Source organism: Chaetura pelagica, unplaced genomic scaffold (genome assembly GCF_000747805.2).
Source record: "Chaetura pelagica isolate M959 unplaced genomic scaffold, ChaPel_1.0 scaffold3, whole genome shotgun sequence".
Lineage (NCBI taxonomy): Eukaryota > Metazoa > Chordata > Aves > Apodiformes > Apodidae > Chaetura > Chaetura pelagica.
Window position 1 is genome coordinate 10,808,954 of NW_009952974.1, and position 16,763 is coordinate 10,825,716.

The 16,763-nt window shown below is 39.0% G+C and overlaps 2 protein-coding genes across 8 annotated transcripts in view; one reads left to right on the forward strand and one right to left on the reverse strand.

Moving 5' to 3' along the window:
* The first annotated feature begins 3,079 nt into the window (after positions 1 to 3,079).
* G6PC2 (glucose-6-phosphatase, catalytic, 2) lies at positions 3,080 to 10,610 on the forward strand. Of its 2 annotated transcripts, XM_009996121.1 has the most exons (6): positions 3,080 to 3,382; positions 3,644 to 3,717; positions 4,042 to 4,151; positions 7,292 to 7,403; positions 8,240 to 8,355; positions 9,524 to 10,610. In XM_009996121.1, the coding sequence occupies exons 2-6, from the start codon at positions 3,668 to 3,670 to the stop codon at positions 10,033 to 10,035; spliced, it is 900 nt and encodes a 299-aa protein (XP_009994423.1). In that variant the 5' UTR covers positions 3,080 to 3,382; positions 3,644 to 3,667; the 3' UTR covers positions 10,036 to 10,610. The 2 variants fall into 2 exon arrangements, with proteins under 2 accessions (XP_009994423.1, XP_009994422.1); XM_009996120.1 differs by lacking the exon at positions 3,080 to 3,382 and having other exon boundaries at positions 3,500 to 3,717; positions 9,524 to 10,035.
* Positions 10,611 to 12,738: 2,128 nt separating this feature from the next.
* The window catches only part of ABCB11 (ATP-binding cassette, sub-family B (MDR/TAP), member 11), a 36,458-nt gene continuing 32,433 nt past the window's right edge, over positions 12,739 to 16,763 (reverse strand). For 3 of the 6 annotated variants that reach the window (XM_009996122.1, XM_009996127.1, XM_009996126.1), the window contains 6 exons: positions 16,567 to 16,763; positions 16,321 to 16,477; positions 15,179 to 15,376; positions 14,596 to 14,802; positions 13,653 to 13,799; positions 12,739 to 12,939 (listed from right to left, as the gene is read on the reverse strand). The exon at positions 16,567 to 16,763 is cut by the window's right edge and continues 1 nt beyond it. In XM_009996122.1, coding sequence (XP_009994424.1) covers positions 12,739 to 12,939; positions 13,653 to 13,799; positions 14,596 to 14,802; positions 15,179 to 15,376; positions 16,321 to 16,477; positions 16,567 to 16,763 — 1,107 coding nt within the window. Of the gene's footprint in view, positions 12,940 to 13,652; positions 13,800 to 14,580; positions 14,803 to 15,178; positions 15,377 to 16,320; positions 16,478 to 16,566 lie in introns of all 6 variants that reach the window. The other 3 variants (XM_009996128.1, XM_009996125.1, XM_009996124.1) reach the window with 2 other exon arrangements.

Genomic DNA, 16,763 nt, shown 5'->3' on the forward strand with positions numbered 1-16,763 from the left:
GATATGAACAGATAGCATTTTAAAGTTTTTTCCTTTGCACTAAGAACTTATTTCATTATGTGAAGGCTGAACCTTGGTTCTGTAATACCAAAACAAGACAAAGTGTTGATGTAAAAATGTAATTGTATGCATATTTTGGCCATTTTGTATAGATCACTAGTTTTCCTTGCAATTGCACGTACTAAAATACAGCAAATAATTTCATGTATTATCTCAAGTGACTTTGAGATACTAGGTGCTTTACAGAAGAATTTTGCAGTGCTTTGCATAGAAGAGGAGGAAAATATGCTTATTAAGGAAGTATTTCTCCTTTGTTAGTTTGAATGAGTTATTAAATGTAGTATTTCAAGACATGTTTTACTATAATTTCTCTGCTGGTTACTAGAGCTGGGAAAGTGTTAATGTCTCAGACTTACATAGGTTGCCGAATATCACTGGCAGGGCAAGAGAGGGCTCCCACGTCAGCTGTTGATTTCCTCTTGGGTGAAGCAGGATCATGAGCATTTCTAGGCACAATGAGAACATTACCTAAACTGCCTCTCGCACAGAAACTTCCTTACTTGTTCAAACAACTTCCCACTTTCTGCTTTGTACACTGTGGATTTTAGGGGTTTTTTTAAACATCTTCAATAAACATGACTCCTCTATATCTTCATGTTCTGGCTGTAGGAGCTCTAAAACATAAAGAATGTGGGAGAAAATTAAAGCTTATTTATGTTTGCTGTTAGCTGTTAGTCTTCATTATGTCTAAAGGGCATAGCTTTCTATCTTAGCAGAAGGACACTTAGCAACATATGAATCAGTAGCAAAATCTTTAAAATTAAAAATAGTATCAGGAGGCGTTTCCTACTGAGAGAATTTACTTTACTGAAATGCTACCAAGACATGCCTTCAAACAGTGTATTAACAGAAGTGTGCCTGAATGGTTCTGTAAAAAAGAAGAGTTCAGCCTGAGCAGATTTCAGCACTATCCCAGTGGGTAACATGGGTGGGTGTTACTGCATTCTTGTTTTATTTATAAATATAATAAGTTACTGAAATGGTCCTGCACATCATGCATCAGAGAGGCAGTTTTTCCAATACTGTTGAGGAGGCATTAAAAAGGGATTGGAAGGTGTTTAAATCATATCTTTATGGAAACTTACTTATTGCAAAATATTTTTCCTAACATAACAATAGTTATTCAGACTTAACCCCATTGCAGTTCCCAGTTTTAACTAAGTAGTAGAAGCAAAGATGGCTGTTAGTGAGCCACTGCCTTGACATTTACACTCATGTTTAAAACTTTTTATTTTGTATAAAATAGACTTAAAAATGGAACGAAACATCAGATTTTCCACAATTTGTCATACTAAACACATACCTGTATAAAAGAATTATTTTTATTGTTATTGTAAGTCCTGCTTATCTTTAAAGGAGAGACGCTTTTGCAGAAAAAGAAAGTATCAAAAAGACATTTTCTCTATTAATAAGGTATTAAGAGTTATTTGAGGGAGATTTCTAAACAAATATGTTCTTGGGAAAGAGCTGGGAAAGGGAAGATCAGTTCCATCCATTCATTTGTATGACAGTTTCTTTGTGCAGAGATGCTGAAAAGCAATAAGCTATACAGCTTAGGAAGAAACAAACCTCCCCATGTATTTGCAGCTAAAAAGCAAGGAAATATTTATCAGTGAAATATCCTGAAATTTTGGGGTTGGAAGGGTTTTCTTGAAATCAGGTTATACCAATTGAAGTGAATAAATTAGTCAATGTACAGAAAAATACTGTAGTTATTCAGAAACAACACGTATCATTTTAGAATTTTATATCTCTTTTTAAGGTTTTCAACATGGCTCAATGCAACTGGTAATAATAAATATATAGGATTTAAATTTCCTAAAAAGTTTCTAAAAACAGAATATTAAAAGCTAAAATTAATGTGAGTTGCTAAAGTAAATGTAGGATTGTGTCTGAAAGAGAGGTCGTCTAAGTCCATTTATTTGTCATGCCTTATATGTTGAATCTACTTAATGTTTCCACGTGACTTCCCTGACCACACATCATAAAGCCCTGTTAAGCCGCTAAGTCTCTCTTCAGCAAAAACAGTTAACTAGTTCATATCTTTGTCTCCAGAACTTCTACATTTTAGCTTTAAGTGTCATGTAGAAAGCAGTAGGGAAGTGCACAGTGCATATCTACAGCTGCTTTTGTTTTCTGAGTTTGTTTCAGATACATAGGTAAGCTTTAGTGGAAGATATGGATATGAGAGCCTGATAAAGGACTGAAGTTTTCCTCTTGCTGCTCTGATAGTATCAGGTGATGGTACCATCACACTTTTGATACATATTTAATCTCTTGTGGAATAAGGTTTCTCATGTTGCCACCTCACAAATGAACATAATTATTTTCCTATTGTACAGTTATTAGTACTACTATTGATAAATCTGATGTGCTAGTACATTATTTGCTGTATACTCTTAAAATTTGCTGTCTGGAAGAATCTCTGTTTACTCTTGGCTATTCGCCCAGGGGAACTCAAGTGCTTGACTTGGGAATACTTCAGGGAAATACTCATAATCATCTGTTCCCAACCTTGCTCTGGTTTGTGAGGCAGGTCTCCTTTTGTTTGGCTGGGCAGCAAGAAGGGAGCTGCAGTAGGTCAGGCTTCAGCTCCTTCTGGCAGAGGTGTGTGGGACTGGCCTCGTGTGGGCCACGTGCAAGAATGGTGATACGGAGTGAGAAGACTCTCAGCTTTGGCTGCATTGTGCCCTGGGTTAACATGGCCTCTTGTGTGAAGGAAAGAATTGGTTTTCAGTGCTTTGAGAATATTGCTGCTTTAAAAATTAAGCTAGAGTTGAACCACATTGTTGATGTATGGACACTTGCTGTATATTCTGTGACTGAAAATGTGTTGTGCAAAGCATTAGATGCAGGATGGTAGCCAAAAAGTTAAATGCTTTGTTAGGGGGGACTAGACTTAATGATGTCCAGAGGTCCCTTCCAGCCACTACCATTCTGTGAGCTGGTGAAACATACAGCTGTCATGACAGTTCTGTAAAGACCAATTATTTGTGTATTCTCTCTATCCTTTACAGAGGCAACACTTAATGAAGTACACACATTACTAATGTTCATCCCGCAGAGAAATGAACTGTGAAAAAAATTCAAGCAAACATGTTCCAACTGTTCATACAACGGATTTCATAAGTCACACATTGTGTTTCCACAAAACTTTCCCCACAATTTGCTGCTGCTCAGCATGTACTTCACTTAGTTTCCTCCAATTAAAATTTGCAAACAGAAAAGCTTTCCAGGGCTAACAGACTCGTGTGCTTTCCCAGAGATTTGGACCCACGTGTTTGAGGAATGGCTGGGTACACCACACCGATACAATATAAAGGCAATGTCAATCACCTTCGCTCGCTTTTTAATAGCTCCCTTCCATGGTTCTCATTCTCCATCACTAGAAACTGAAGATTTAAGGAACTTTACTTCAAGTACAGTTTAATCAATTAAGATGGATCTCCTTCATAGCAATGGAGTGCTTATCATTCAGCATTTACAGAGGGACTACAGGGCTTACCAGGATTTCCTTAATTTTATGTCACATGTTGGAGATCCCCGGAATATATTCTCAATTTATTTTCCTCTTTGGTTTCAGCTCAACCAAGTGGTTGGTACTAAAATGATATGGGTGGCAGTTATTGGTGATTGGTTCAACCTCATATTTAAATGGTAAGAAGTTGGATTTCTTTTAAAATTTGGTATTTTTAATGATGGTTACTATATGTGCCTCAAGTTTAGAAAACTTTCTGTGAATAATGTAATAGTAGACTTTCCCCTGTAATTATAAAACAGGAATTCACAATGAAGATATTTAAGATGTGTTTGAAATGGCATTTTGATAAGACAAGACGAATCTAAAGAACTATTATAGAAAATTTTTTGCAATATAACTCTTAATATTCCTCGTAAGATTATTTATCATGCTTTGCGGAGACCTTCTTGCATATTTTTTTTAATTGCATGTATCTATTTATTTATTTATTTTTGGGTCAGGATTTTGTTTGGCCATCGCCCATACTGGTGGGTGCAAGAAACAATGATTTATCCCAATCAGTCAAGCCCATGCCTTGAGCAATTTCCTATAACATGTGAAACTGGACCAGGTAAGGAATGTTGACAATTATATTGGTACCTTTAATAGAGATAATAACTTTTTGGGGGTGGAGAAAATGTGACCCATGAAGATCTTAACATGATTTTAAAATCCCAGAGCTCATGTTTAAAATAGCACCAAAACATAGGAAGAGAAAAAGGAAGAAGTAAGATGTGATAGGTATTTGATTCCTGTATAACAAGAATGTTTACTTCATTGCCTTTAAACTGTGCAAGGGAGGGGGGGATTGCTTTAAAAATAACTCCCACTAGAATGAACCAGCATATTAGAAAGGAAAAAAAACTTAGGCTCTGATGTTCAGAAAGAGTGATACACCTGCTTTATGAGATCACTTTTAGTAACAGTTGCAGTGCCAATGACATCAGCTAAGGGAGAGAAATTCCTCATTGTTTAATAGTGTTCCAAAATAGAGCAGAGGGCTTTAGAGTTCAAGGGCTTGTGCACTACTGAAAGGATTGTTTAAACCACAAAAGCTAGTAGGTGGTTCAGTGTAAACAACAACAGTATCAACAGTTGATCATGTATCACAAATTTCTCTCAAGTGTGAAATAGAACCACGCTTCCCAGTGCCAGAACACTTGTACTGAGTGTGTGTGGGGGGGGGGGGGTGGAGAAAATGTGACCCATGAAGATCTTAACATGATTTTAAAATCCCAGAGCTCATGTTTAAAATAGCACCAAAACATAGGAAGAGAAAAAGGAAGAAGTAAGATGTGATAGGTATTTGATTCCTGTATAACAAGAATGTTTACTTCATTGCCTTTAAACTGTGCAAGGGAGGGGGGGATTGCTTTAAAAATAACTCCCACTAGAATGAACCAGCATATTAGAAAGGAAAAAAAACTTAGGCTCTGATGTTCAGAAAGAGTGATACACCTGCTTTATGAGATCACTTTTAGTAACAGTTGCAGTGCCAATGACATCAGCTAAGGGAGAGAAATTCCTCATTGTTTAATAGTGTTCCAAAATAGAGCAGAGGGCTTTAGAGTTCAAGGGCTTGTGCACTACTGAAAGGATTGTTTAAACCACAAAAGCTAGTAGGTGGTTCAGTGTAAACAACAACAGTATCAACAGTTGATCATGTATCACAAATTTCTCTCAAGTGTGAAATAGAACCACGCTTCCCAGTGCCAGACACTTGTACTGAGTGTGTGTGTGGGGGGGGGTATGTGTACAAATATATGGGGAGAAAAAAAGTATTCTGAAAAAAATTACCTTTCCAATGTATTTTTCACTTGTGTGTATCTCATTGTCTTTTCTGTGGAACTCAAATGCAATACTGCGGAATTGAAGGTAACTTATGCAACCCAAATATGTGAAATACAGTAGACTTGCTTGGAGGTAACTGACAGAATTTAATTTAACTAGTTGCACATTAAAATATTGACTGTGAAAATTAATGTGTTTGCACCTTGTCAATGCCACTGCAAGCTTTTAAGTGGTTTGCAGACCTGCATTTTGTTAACAATATCCTGCACTATATCCCCTTGTGATTTTGAATAAGAAGCTTAAGCCCTTGTATCTAGCAGGGTTGAATAATGCCTGGTCTGTATGTGATCTGCAGTCTGTGTCAAGTGAATCAATATAGGACTTAACCCAAAGTATTAAGGTCCTTCAGGTCTTTTTTCAAAAGACTTCAGAAACGAGCCCATTCAGCACCATATATTTCCAAGCCCTGGCTTAAAACCAGTCAGACTGATTTTGATTCATTGAACCAGTCTTCCTACTACTTTCTTCCAGAAGTAACAGGGTGTTCCCATTTCTGTCCAGTGGGTACCACTATCATATCTGTTCCTTATTTGCACTTACAATGACCACATTTTCTGCCACCTCCAGATTTGCCTGCTGAGGTCAGTGCAGCTGGTAAGTGCACACAGTCACTGTGTGAGCTTACATGGTGCTTCACACACTTTTTAAATATGCAATGTATATTAAAAGATTAGAGAAGCAGCCACAGATGTGAGATGGGCATATACAAATACTGCTGGGAGAGCCTGAACCCCAAACTCTGCTGCTCAACAAAAGGGAAAGCTGAGATAACTTCTTATATGACTACATGGCAAGCAATCTAGGACCTGAATTTAGTTTATACTTCTGGAATTAACTGAACTAAAACTTTGCAGCCATCTTCTATCTGGTATTTGGGAGGTTTTATGAATACACAAACCTTAAGTTGGAATTCATGCTGTTTCTAGTAGGCAATTTGCAGATGAATTATGAAACATTTTTCATGGATGGCATTTTCCTAGATGACAACAAAGAGAAGCTTTCCCAATGCTGCTATACAATGTTGTGGTTTCCTTATCCATGACATTTTTCCTGTTGTGAGGTGTAGAAGTGTACATCTGTTACAAATTTAACCAGAGTTGGCAGCGTTACTACTAAAAATACTGCCAAGAACACCACCAAAATTGAGTGCAGGGAGCCAGCCCTTGTTCTCTCTAGACATTCCTGTTTTGCTGCTTCACTGAAATATTATTTTGCTTTGCAAAGTACTATGGAGTGCTGGGTCATAATACATTATTCAGCCAAAATTATTTCTTCTACCATTTAAATAACCCTTTCCCTTTTACTGCTTTTGGTCTCCAGAAAGCCAAGCTGTAAAAGTCTGATGTAGACGGGGTCCTTTGATCTAATTTTCTCTCCTTCCCTATTTCAATTTTTTTAGTGTAAACCTGGTGAACATCAATAGTTACACTGGTACTTTATTTTAGAATGTTACAAAGAGCTAAATCTCCATGTTCCCCTTAATTATAAGGTAGCTCTCTTATCTGATCCTCATAGTCAACTTCTACATTGTATGCTACAGCCATAAGAGAGCTCTAGATGCTCTGGTTTTTAAATCACTATCCAATGCTAAGTAATGGGAAAATACTATGCTTTCCAATAAGAAGGTTAAACTGCTGGCTACTTGATCTCAGACAAATATTTTGGATTCCATACAGTTGTCTTCTGAAAAATTGATAATGAGCAAATGACCTTTTGAGAAGCAGTTGACATTCTTTCAGCCTTTGTTAAGGCTTTATAAATGATAAGGTGCCTGAGTAACTGCCAGTAGACATTTTCTGCCCAACAAATGTTAACAGTCATAATTTTTAACCTTGAATATTTCCTTTTTGTTTTTACTAGGGAGCCCATCTGGACATGCCATGGGATCTTCCTGTGTCTGGTATGTGATGGTCACAGCAGCACTCAGCTACACAGTTAGATTGAAAGACAAATCAGCAGTGACCCTTCACAGGTCAGTGTCTTTCCATTATTCTAATTCATACAGTTATTTCTTTATATACATGCTGCGTTTTTAATTGACTTATTTTAACCAAAAATTCATAGTCTGTTTTGTCCAGTTTGCAACAAAACCAAAACCTTTATTATTATCTACTTCAGCTGAAGAAAAAGAATATTGAGAGGATTTATTAATTTGTATAGGCTGGTATTTATTAACTTATGGTCATTGCATACAATATCTCTGAATCAGCTTCTACTGAAAGTCACGTCACATCTTCAGTATTGGAAATTTTGAATTCTAGTAATTGTCTTCATGTGTTGTGGTATTAATGGTCTTTATGTATAGTAGTCCTTCTTAACCTCATTTTAAAGCAAGTGCATGTAATGTTGACAAAGCTCAGTGTAAAGTTACTCAGATCTGTGAGGAAATCCTATGATTGCTTTGATGCCTGTTCTTTCCTAGCCTGACAAGGTTGATCCCATACACTATGAATTTTGTCACCAAATAATTGACCTTTTACATTTAAGTGTGACTTCATTATGAGAAATATGTTTGAGGTACTAGTGCTAATTTAACTTGCCATTGATGACTTCCATCACTAAAACCAAAGTGGTGTATTGGACCTGAAACGACTGGGGTCTGCTCTTGGAGCCCGAGATGCATCTTCAAGAGCAACCACTCTTGATGTTTTAGTTCTGACTTCCAGTTTTTAATTACCTGATTCTAAACCTTTCTCCTTGTAAACCTCTGCTTGGTAAAAATATGAGACTGACACAAAGGGACCTGGTGTAAATTACAAGGTAAAGTAAATTGTCTTAATTTCTAAGCATCTTCCATTTCCCTCTTAGATTGACATGGTCATTCCTCTGGAGTATTTTTTGGATTATCCAGATCAGTGTGTGCATCTCAAGAGTATTCATAGCAACACATTTCCCTCATCAAGTTATTCTTGGAGTATTTGCTGGTAATGCTGCTATTTTTTTCTTCTCAACGTGTATGTAAAACCTGAAAAAAATTGTGAGAAAAGGCAAGAGATTTTTAGTAGTGGTACTTAGCTTGCAGCTCTAGTGGTGCTCTCCACTATCTGAAGATCAAGGATTTGATTATAGTCTAAAGGTAAAAGTTGTGAGGCAAATCTATCTGCTGTCTTTGAAATTCACACAGAGAGCGAGCCCTTGTCCAGTGCCAGCTGATGCTGATTGCACTACGTCCACCCTGACACAGACCAGTGCAATCTGGTGTGTACTGGCTGCAGCTGATCTTTATTTGTGTTATCTCTGTGGAAGGGCTCAGAGAGGAGGTTGCTTCTATATGGCCCTGACCTTTCCTCCCAGGTTCACTTTCAGTCATGGCCAGGCACAAAGTAGCATGTGTGCATTCTGGACAAGCACAGGGACAGAGACCTGGGGCAAAACAGAGAAAAAGGCATATTACCAGTGCAGACTCCTCAGGATGATTGTAGAAGCTGAAGTACATTTTTCAGACTTAAACATGTTTCAAAGTGGTGTGTAGGGAGTTCAAACGATGAACAGTGTCTCCAGTTATCAGTCTGATCCTAAGGACAGTGCCTAGAGCATTGAGTGGGGGCTGCCTGCTCCTGTGCCCCTTCACGGATGCAGAACAGCCTGTGCAGCACTGGATACCAGCTTGCAGTCCACCTCTCCCTTTTCACAGCCAGGATAAAATGAGTAAGAAAGATGTGTGTTTGTAGTCTTGCCCTTCAGCACTCGAAGCCTGTGTGGGAACTGGTATTGAATTCTGCATTGCTGAGGTATTGAATTCTGCAGTCTTTGAGTGGAGGAGTCTTGTGTAAAAGGAATGTTCTAGCTTACATCTAATATTTGATAGGTTGTCATCTGGGAGACACAGGCAGCCTATGGCACACCTTTTATAAAAACCATGTAGTGCTTGGTATTTAATTTCTTTTTTTCCAAATCAGCATTTTTGTGTGGGAGAAAAGGTTTTGTAATGGACCACAAAGGTGGTAAATGTCTACTTGTATATCTCTGTTAAAAAATTACACAGATATGTTCTTCTGACTTTAAAATTCAAATTCTACTGGATGCTATAAAAAGTGCTTCTTCAAAGTATGAGTGTGCTGTTCCCTGTAACCCCAAGTTTCTAATCCACAGGCATTCTTGTGGCAGAAGCATTTGAGCACACCCCTGCTATTCAGACAGCAAGCTTGAGAATGTACATCAAGACAAACTTGTTTCTTTTCATCTTTCCCCTTGGATTTTATCTAGTCCTCAAGCTTCTTGATATTGACTTGCTGTGGTCTGTTCCAAAGGCTAAGAAGTGGTGTGCCAACCCAGACTGGATAAACATTGACACAACGCCATTTGCTGGACTGGTGAGGAATTTAGGTGCACTCTTTGGCTTAGGTCTTGGAATTAATTCTGAAATGTTCATCACAAGCTGCAAAGGTAAAAACAGCTGTAAGATAAGTTTCCGCATTTTGTGCATAGCTGCTTCTTTAGCTACACTGCAGCTGTATAATTTCATTAAGATACCTACTCATACTGAGTATTTGTTCTATGCTCTCTCTTTTTGTAAGAGTGCAGCTGTGCCTCTGACTGTAGTTGCCTTGGTACCTTACTGTGTCCACTCATTAATGAGGACAACTGAAAAGAAACTTAATTAGATAAAGTTGCCAAATGCTTAGCAATGTGGAGATGGATATGAACTGTTCAAGAACCCTCCACATGGGCAGTTTTGCTAACTCGTTTTAAGCAAAGGAGATGCCACTGCATCTTCAATGTGCTTCTGGTAAGTAAACAGTACATCCAAAACCACTATCTTCAAGAATGACTTTGGCAGCTCAGAAATAAAAATTGCTGATTGTATTTCTAGAAGTATTGCAACCACACTGCAGTATGGTTAAAAAATTACCCAATACTTTGGGTCATAATGAAGTTTTAAAGTACAATCAACTAGTTTTATGTAGCAACTTGGTGGTCTTTTAGTTCTGTCCATCTCCAGCTAGATGGTGTACACAGTTGGTTGTAGATGGTTGTATATAGTGATACTCAGTATTTAATTTTTTATATATAATGTGCTAAACTGCTAGATAACAGTGTGAGAGTATCACACCACGTGCAACTGTACAGCTGTACCCAGGCACTGTGAAGGCCAGCGTAGTTCTAAACAAGGCTTTAGATTTAACTTATTGAGCTTCCTGAGCAAAACAGCTTCTGATTAAGCCAGATGAGAAAAAAATAAACGTTTATTTCAATTAGATTCTATAGAATATATTTTTGTATTATTGTGTGATTTTTTTTCCATTTTTACTTTTTGAAAGTGGTCATGTAAGTAATGAATGATACAGATTGCACCTTTGATATTTAAAAATGCGTTGTGGTATATCAAATCTTTGGGTTCTGTACATCTACACAGAGCAAAAAAATGAAGAAGGTTGTCTATAATGAAAATACCTCAGCATATCACCTCAGGAAAGTTGTTCATGCTCCTGTATCGCAAAGGTAAATGAGTTGAATTCTCTCATTTCAAGCATCATGGGCCTGAATTAGTTTGTTGCATAAATCATGAAAATGTGATTCCAGACTAAGTCACTGCAAGTTTATATTCTTGTCAGTTTGGTTTAACTAAGCACATGAGTAACTGATGTGTTAAATATATGTTGCTACTTAAAACAGATGCTTTAAATAGGCAGAGGCAGGTACTTTCCCATTTTATTAATTTAGCACCTACTGTTGCATGTTCTGTTTCTGTGCACAATCTTTAAACAACATTTTGCTACCATCTCTTAACACTTGGTGTACAAGCAGCATAGAGCTGTAATACAGATAATGCAGGCTGTGTGTGTGCATGAGCTGATAGCCATAAGGCTTAGAGGATGTAAACATGATACTGCTTCTAGATTTCCAATTAGTTGTGGGATAATTGAAATAGAAAGAATCTTATTTAATTGGGAAAATAAGGTGAATAGTTTGAGTTGGCCCTTGGGAATGAACATGATGCAAATTACAGAAGCAAATCTGAAACAGACATCTAAGAGCCTACTAAGACTATGTTGACTTAAAAACATTATTAATCTGCTTTTAACAGTCTATGGAGTAGTCTGCTTTACGCATCTCCTGGTGTCTTCTGTAGTGATTCTCTGAAGTCTTTCTTCCTGCAGCAGCTGGCCTGGAACCAGTCTTTTCAGTAATTGTGACTCCTTAAGCAAAATGACTAAGCTAATGGGACTAGAAACAAATAATGAAGAAAGAGAGGTAGGACAAAGATTTATCCTGTATTTAAGATGCTCTGTGGTTTGTTATTCCTTCCCAGTGAGGTGATCTGCAGAGCCATGATAAAATGCTAGAAGGTTGATCCAGCTGTTCCTCACTCTTTGTGGCCAGCAGCAGGAGATTCTTTCTGCACAGCCATCTGTGACGCTTGCAGCAGTGTTTGGGACTGTTGGCTATTTTAAGCTGTGGCTTATGAGCAGACATGTTTGTAAGCTCCTACCACATGAGGGTCTGTTCTTCGTGGCACTGACAGGATACAAGCAAAGAGCTAATTATGGCTGGTGGGTTGGTTTTTTCCCCCCTTTACTGTACATAATTATGATTTCTGTAAAAATACATATCAGTCTTACCTTCTGAAAAAAAAAAAAAAGTTACGTAGCACTGTTTCAACAGAAATTGTTTAAATAATTGTGACCATTAACGGTAGGATTTTGCATTGATTTAACTAAATAATTTGATCCAAGTCAAAATTTGATAGCTTTGATTGGAGTGGTGAGTGCAGGGAAAATGATCCTCACCATCTTCTGTTCCCCTTCTTTACTGCTTTTCTTTAGTGAAGCTGCCTTCTTGGTAAGGACTTGATGGCTTTGCTGAAGGGGTAGGGCTGTAAGGTTCTGAACCCACAGTAAGGGTATCTGCTGTAAATCTCTGCAGACCAAATGTCAGGAGGGATTTGATCCCTTCAGATACACAGCATCATTCTTGGGATTGGCTTTTTATTCACAGAGAGTAGCCAGACAAATGGCTGTTTCCAGAAGACCAGAGTGGAGTCTTGCTTATTTGCTAGTTGAGGAGGGAAAAGACTGTGCAGTCTGACTGCAGGTGGTGGCAGTTCCCAGCTCACCACCAAATATATTTCCCGTTATCAGGCTTCCTTTCCCTTAGTAGTAGGCTAAGCTACTTTCCAAATGCATCAGCCTGTGCTCAGTCCCCTGCATGTGCCTGACAGTTGTGCCTGATGCATACATTGAGGGTACCACGGAACTCACCACTGTAGAGTACTTTGTAGCACAATGGGCTACCACTGTACCCACACCTACCATGGAGTCTTTGCTTACAGAAAAGGAATCTTTCAAATTTAGAATCACAGTAATTCAGCTAATTGGGGCTCCAGTGGTGACAAGCTTGTAATAAGCTCCTTCTATGGCCATCAGTTCATCATGAGTGCCCCTTTCAATAACGAGTCCTTGTGACATCACAGCGATGATGTCGGCATTCTGGATGGTGGACAAGCGGTGGGCAATGACTATGCAGGTCCTCCCTTCTCTGGCCTTATCCAGCGCTGCCTGCACAGTCTGAAAGCAACAGAGACAGTGTCAGAGTGAAAATATGCAAACCAAATTGGGATTCAGAGCTGGACAAACCAGCTTGCTTCAGATTAATTAAGTTTATTGTGCAACACTAGTCAAAGTGATGATAAGGCTAAATCAAAGGTTGTTACTGGTGCATTTAGCTGGGTCATCAACTCAGCAGCATGAAGAAGGGAGAGGTAAGCACAGAGAGCAGTAGAAATTAAGGAAGGCCCTTATTCAGCTCATATGCTGAATAATGGCAGCTCGGTGTGGATATGTTTTTAAATTTCCATCATTTCTCTAATCTCTTGAGTGTAACCAAGCTACACAAATTCTGCTCAAGTTCTTAGGCCCTCACTGCTTTTTTTATTGGATATTCAGGCTCATCATTCATATGCTTGCATACACATTTTTGTGGTTTTTTTAATGTGCAGGAACATGTATGAAACATTCTCACGGAATGCTTTGAAACACAGGCAATTAGTTTCTGGAAAAGCGCTGCCTCTAACTGGCAATCTAGGAGCCTGCATAGCTGGCTGCTTTTTTAATATCTTGCTTTCTGGATCTAGAGGTGAAAGTGCTGGATTAGCAATGTGAAGTAACACTGCAGTCATGTAGTGGGGTAAGTCAGGATGTCCCTGTAGAACAGGAAAGAGCACTGTGCACTGTAAACCACTGTATTAATTTTCCCTTATTGCTGAGCACTGTGCATTTACCTTTTCACTTTCTGTGTCCAAGGCAGATGTAGCTTCATCCAGTAGTAAAATTTTAGGATCCCGTATGATGGCCCTCGCTATAGCGATGCGTTGCTTTTGCCCCCGGGACAGCTGGGATCCTTGAGCCCCAACATAAGTTTCGTATTTCTGAAAAAGAGACAAAAGGAAGAATTTATTCACACGTAAGTAAACACAACCAGTTCACAACCTGAAAGGAGAGCTGGAGAGAGGCAAGAGCACTGAGTATGGCTCCTTCCTCCTTAAAAAACCAAACAATGCAGAAACACTACAAGTGACGCATGAGATGTTTCCAAGCCATGTGTCGTGGTGCACATGGCTCAGAGCTCCAGGCCTGGTGACAGGCTTGGAAGAAAAAGTTCATAGCAAAATGTTAGGTGATTTGAAAGAGGTTTAAAGTGATTTAAGGGCTTTCTAGACAAGTGGGATTTTTTGAGTGCTTAAACAGTATTCTTTATGGTCTTCTGATTTACATTATTTTGGTGCATTTAAATACTTCTGAAGTGCACCTAGGCAGACAGCTTCAAATATCATGGCCTAGTCACAAGCCACATCTTCCACAGCTGGGAACAGTTTTATTTTTCCTGACTCGGTGTACAGTGACTGCTGCACTGTGCTGCTGCTGCTTTCCTGTCCAGGGCTTTGAAAAATCTTCCCTTTTCTCCTAGTTCAGTGTTGTAATTGCTGGTTTCAGTTTTATAAATATTTGCCTACTGTGCAAAAATCCAGTAGCAACTCATGCCCAAATTCTCAGGTACATAAAGAATGGTCATGACACTCTCTTTGCTCCCACTGCTACAGATGTAAATGTAAATAAAAGGTACACATGTATAGCAACTTTAACTGGGTTTGGAGCATCTCCTGCTGCAGTGAACACCAAGCAGCCTATCTGCAGATCCACAGCCAGGACCTCATGGGTACTTACATGAGGCAGTGACATGACAAAATCATGCAGCTGAGCCTTCTGGGCCGCTTCTATGACTTTTTCCATCGTCGTCTCTTTGGTGTTACTGCCATATTTGATGTTATCAGCAATGCTGCAGTCAAATAGCACAGGCTCCTGGGACACTATTCCAATTTTTGATCTAAGAAATTGTACGTTTACTTTCGTAGTGTCGTGTCCATCTACTAACTACAAGGAAATAGAAGAACATTTAGGGATGTTGGGGACTCTTTGTTGCTCCATTCAGGCTTGATTTTTACTTGTGCTCCCAGATTATATGTTTCATACAGGAGCTATACAGGTGACTGCCTATGGCTTCATAATGCATGAGGCTACACACCTGAGGTTTGTACTATTTCATCTTGCCTGAATACATCTGAGATGAAACTCAGGAATTGTCAGAACAGTCCACATTTGTACAAGAAGGAGCTGAAGACCAAGCTGCATATATATATGTGCCACCACTGCCACGCTGCACAGTAGGACACACATTCAAAAGAGTCAAAAGAGTCCCTGTAGCATTGCTGAAAACAACAGCACCCCAACCCACATCTCCTTTGCTTACCACACTTCCTTTCTCAGGGTCATAGAAACGCTCCAGAAGCTGGACACTGGTGCTCTTACCACAGCCACTACTTCCAACAAATGCCAAAGTCTGTCCAGGTTTAACAGCTACAGAGAGTCCTTGCAGGACCTGAATATCAGGCCGAGAAGGGTATGTGAATTCACAGTTAAGAAATTCAATGCTTCCCTTGAAGTCATCCTGGTGAAAAAAAATTGAGAAAGATAACTACAGTGAGCTCAAGCTCAAAACTGAGTTGTAAAGCACAAAGTAACTCCTCCTCAGGTTCCATTCTTGTATCTCTTATTTAACACATAACATTAATGCTTGTGAAATTAGCCCAGAAAGAGGGATAAAAGCCATACTGGAGTACCTGCCCTAGAGGTGAAGCAATTAGTCATCACACTGTTGCTCTGCTTATACTTCCCTTACTGCACTGGTCAGAGGCATCAACTGGAAACGGGACTAACCTTACAAAGCAGTAAGTTCTTTATTTTAATACAGACACTGTGTAAGTGTAAATCTGGTGATAGCCCAAATACATTTGTGCAAAGCTGTATTTGATTAAAAAAATCAATTTAACTTTGCAAGGTTAATACAAGAATTGAGGTCAATTTTCCCAGAACTCTTAAAAAACTCTTACAGAACTCTGAAGAATTCTGAGAATTCTGAAGGGAATTAATATACTTCATTTGTTCATAACTATTAAATTTTAAATCTGAAAAAAGTATCAAAACCAAACTATTTTATTTTTTTGGTTCTGACTTTCCAGTTCACCAAAGATTGAGCATTTTCATTTTGTCTGACTCAAAGATGATTTTCCTCCTCATGAGCACCCCCAACATTTTGAGGTGAATGGAAAAAAGTCTCCAGTATAAACCAGACATAGTGAGGTTTATGTGCAAGCTGTAGAGCAGAAAGAGCCATTCTGCGAGTCATCCAAATTGGTCCCATTCCAATCTACAGGAGCTTTACACTGACAGATTCCTAACAGCCACACTTTGATTACCCCTGCTGTCTAGTCCAAAAAAGCAAAGCAACAGCTACACAATCTGCATCATCTTCCTGTAAAGCAGCGATCTCACTGGCTTCTCAATTGCTATTTGGGCTGAATGACACTACAAATTACTCATCTCTGCTCTTACCCATTTTTCCCCTTTTTCACTATAAACGCTGATTTTAGGAAGACGATCAACCAGTTGAAAAAAGCGTGCAGCAGATGTTTTGGCTTTGGCATAGTTTGGGGTGTAGGAAGAAGCTCTTCCCAAAGCTGTTCCACTGGTTACAACAGCAGAGATCACCCTGCAGGGAAGGGGGACACAGTCATTCTTGGGAAGCCATCAAGAAACTGAACGCTGCCCCAAGACCAGCCCTTGTGGAGAGGCTCTCACCTGAACACAAAGCTGTAATGGAGTCCTTCAGTGTCAACAAGGAACCCTCCGTATCTGTAGGAGACGGCGTTGGCGATGAACACTATGCTCTGCGCAAAGCCGAAGCAGAGTCCATAAACATGTGCTTTTTTGATTGCAGCTCTATAGGGCAAATCCAGGTGCTTCTCAAAATTGTTGATAAACATTTTCTCTTTCCC

Excerpts from the sequence above, each read along its gene's own strand:
- G6PC2 (XM_009996120.1), top strand. The coding sequence starts at position 3,500 with ATGGATCTCCTTCATAGCAATGGAGTGCTTATCATTCAGCATTTACAG. Across the intron at positions 3,718-4,041 it reads TTCAACCTCATATTTAAATG|GATTTTGTTTGGCCATCGCC; the intron begins GTAAGAAGTTGG and ends TTTTTGGGTCAG. Across the intron at positions 7,404-8,239 it reads TCAGCAGTGACCCTTCACAG|ATTGACATGGTCATTCCTCT; the intron begins GTCAGTGTCTTT and ends TTTCCCTCTTAG.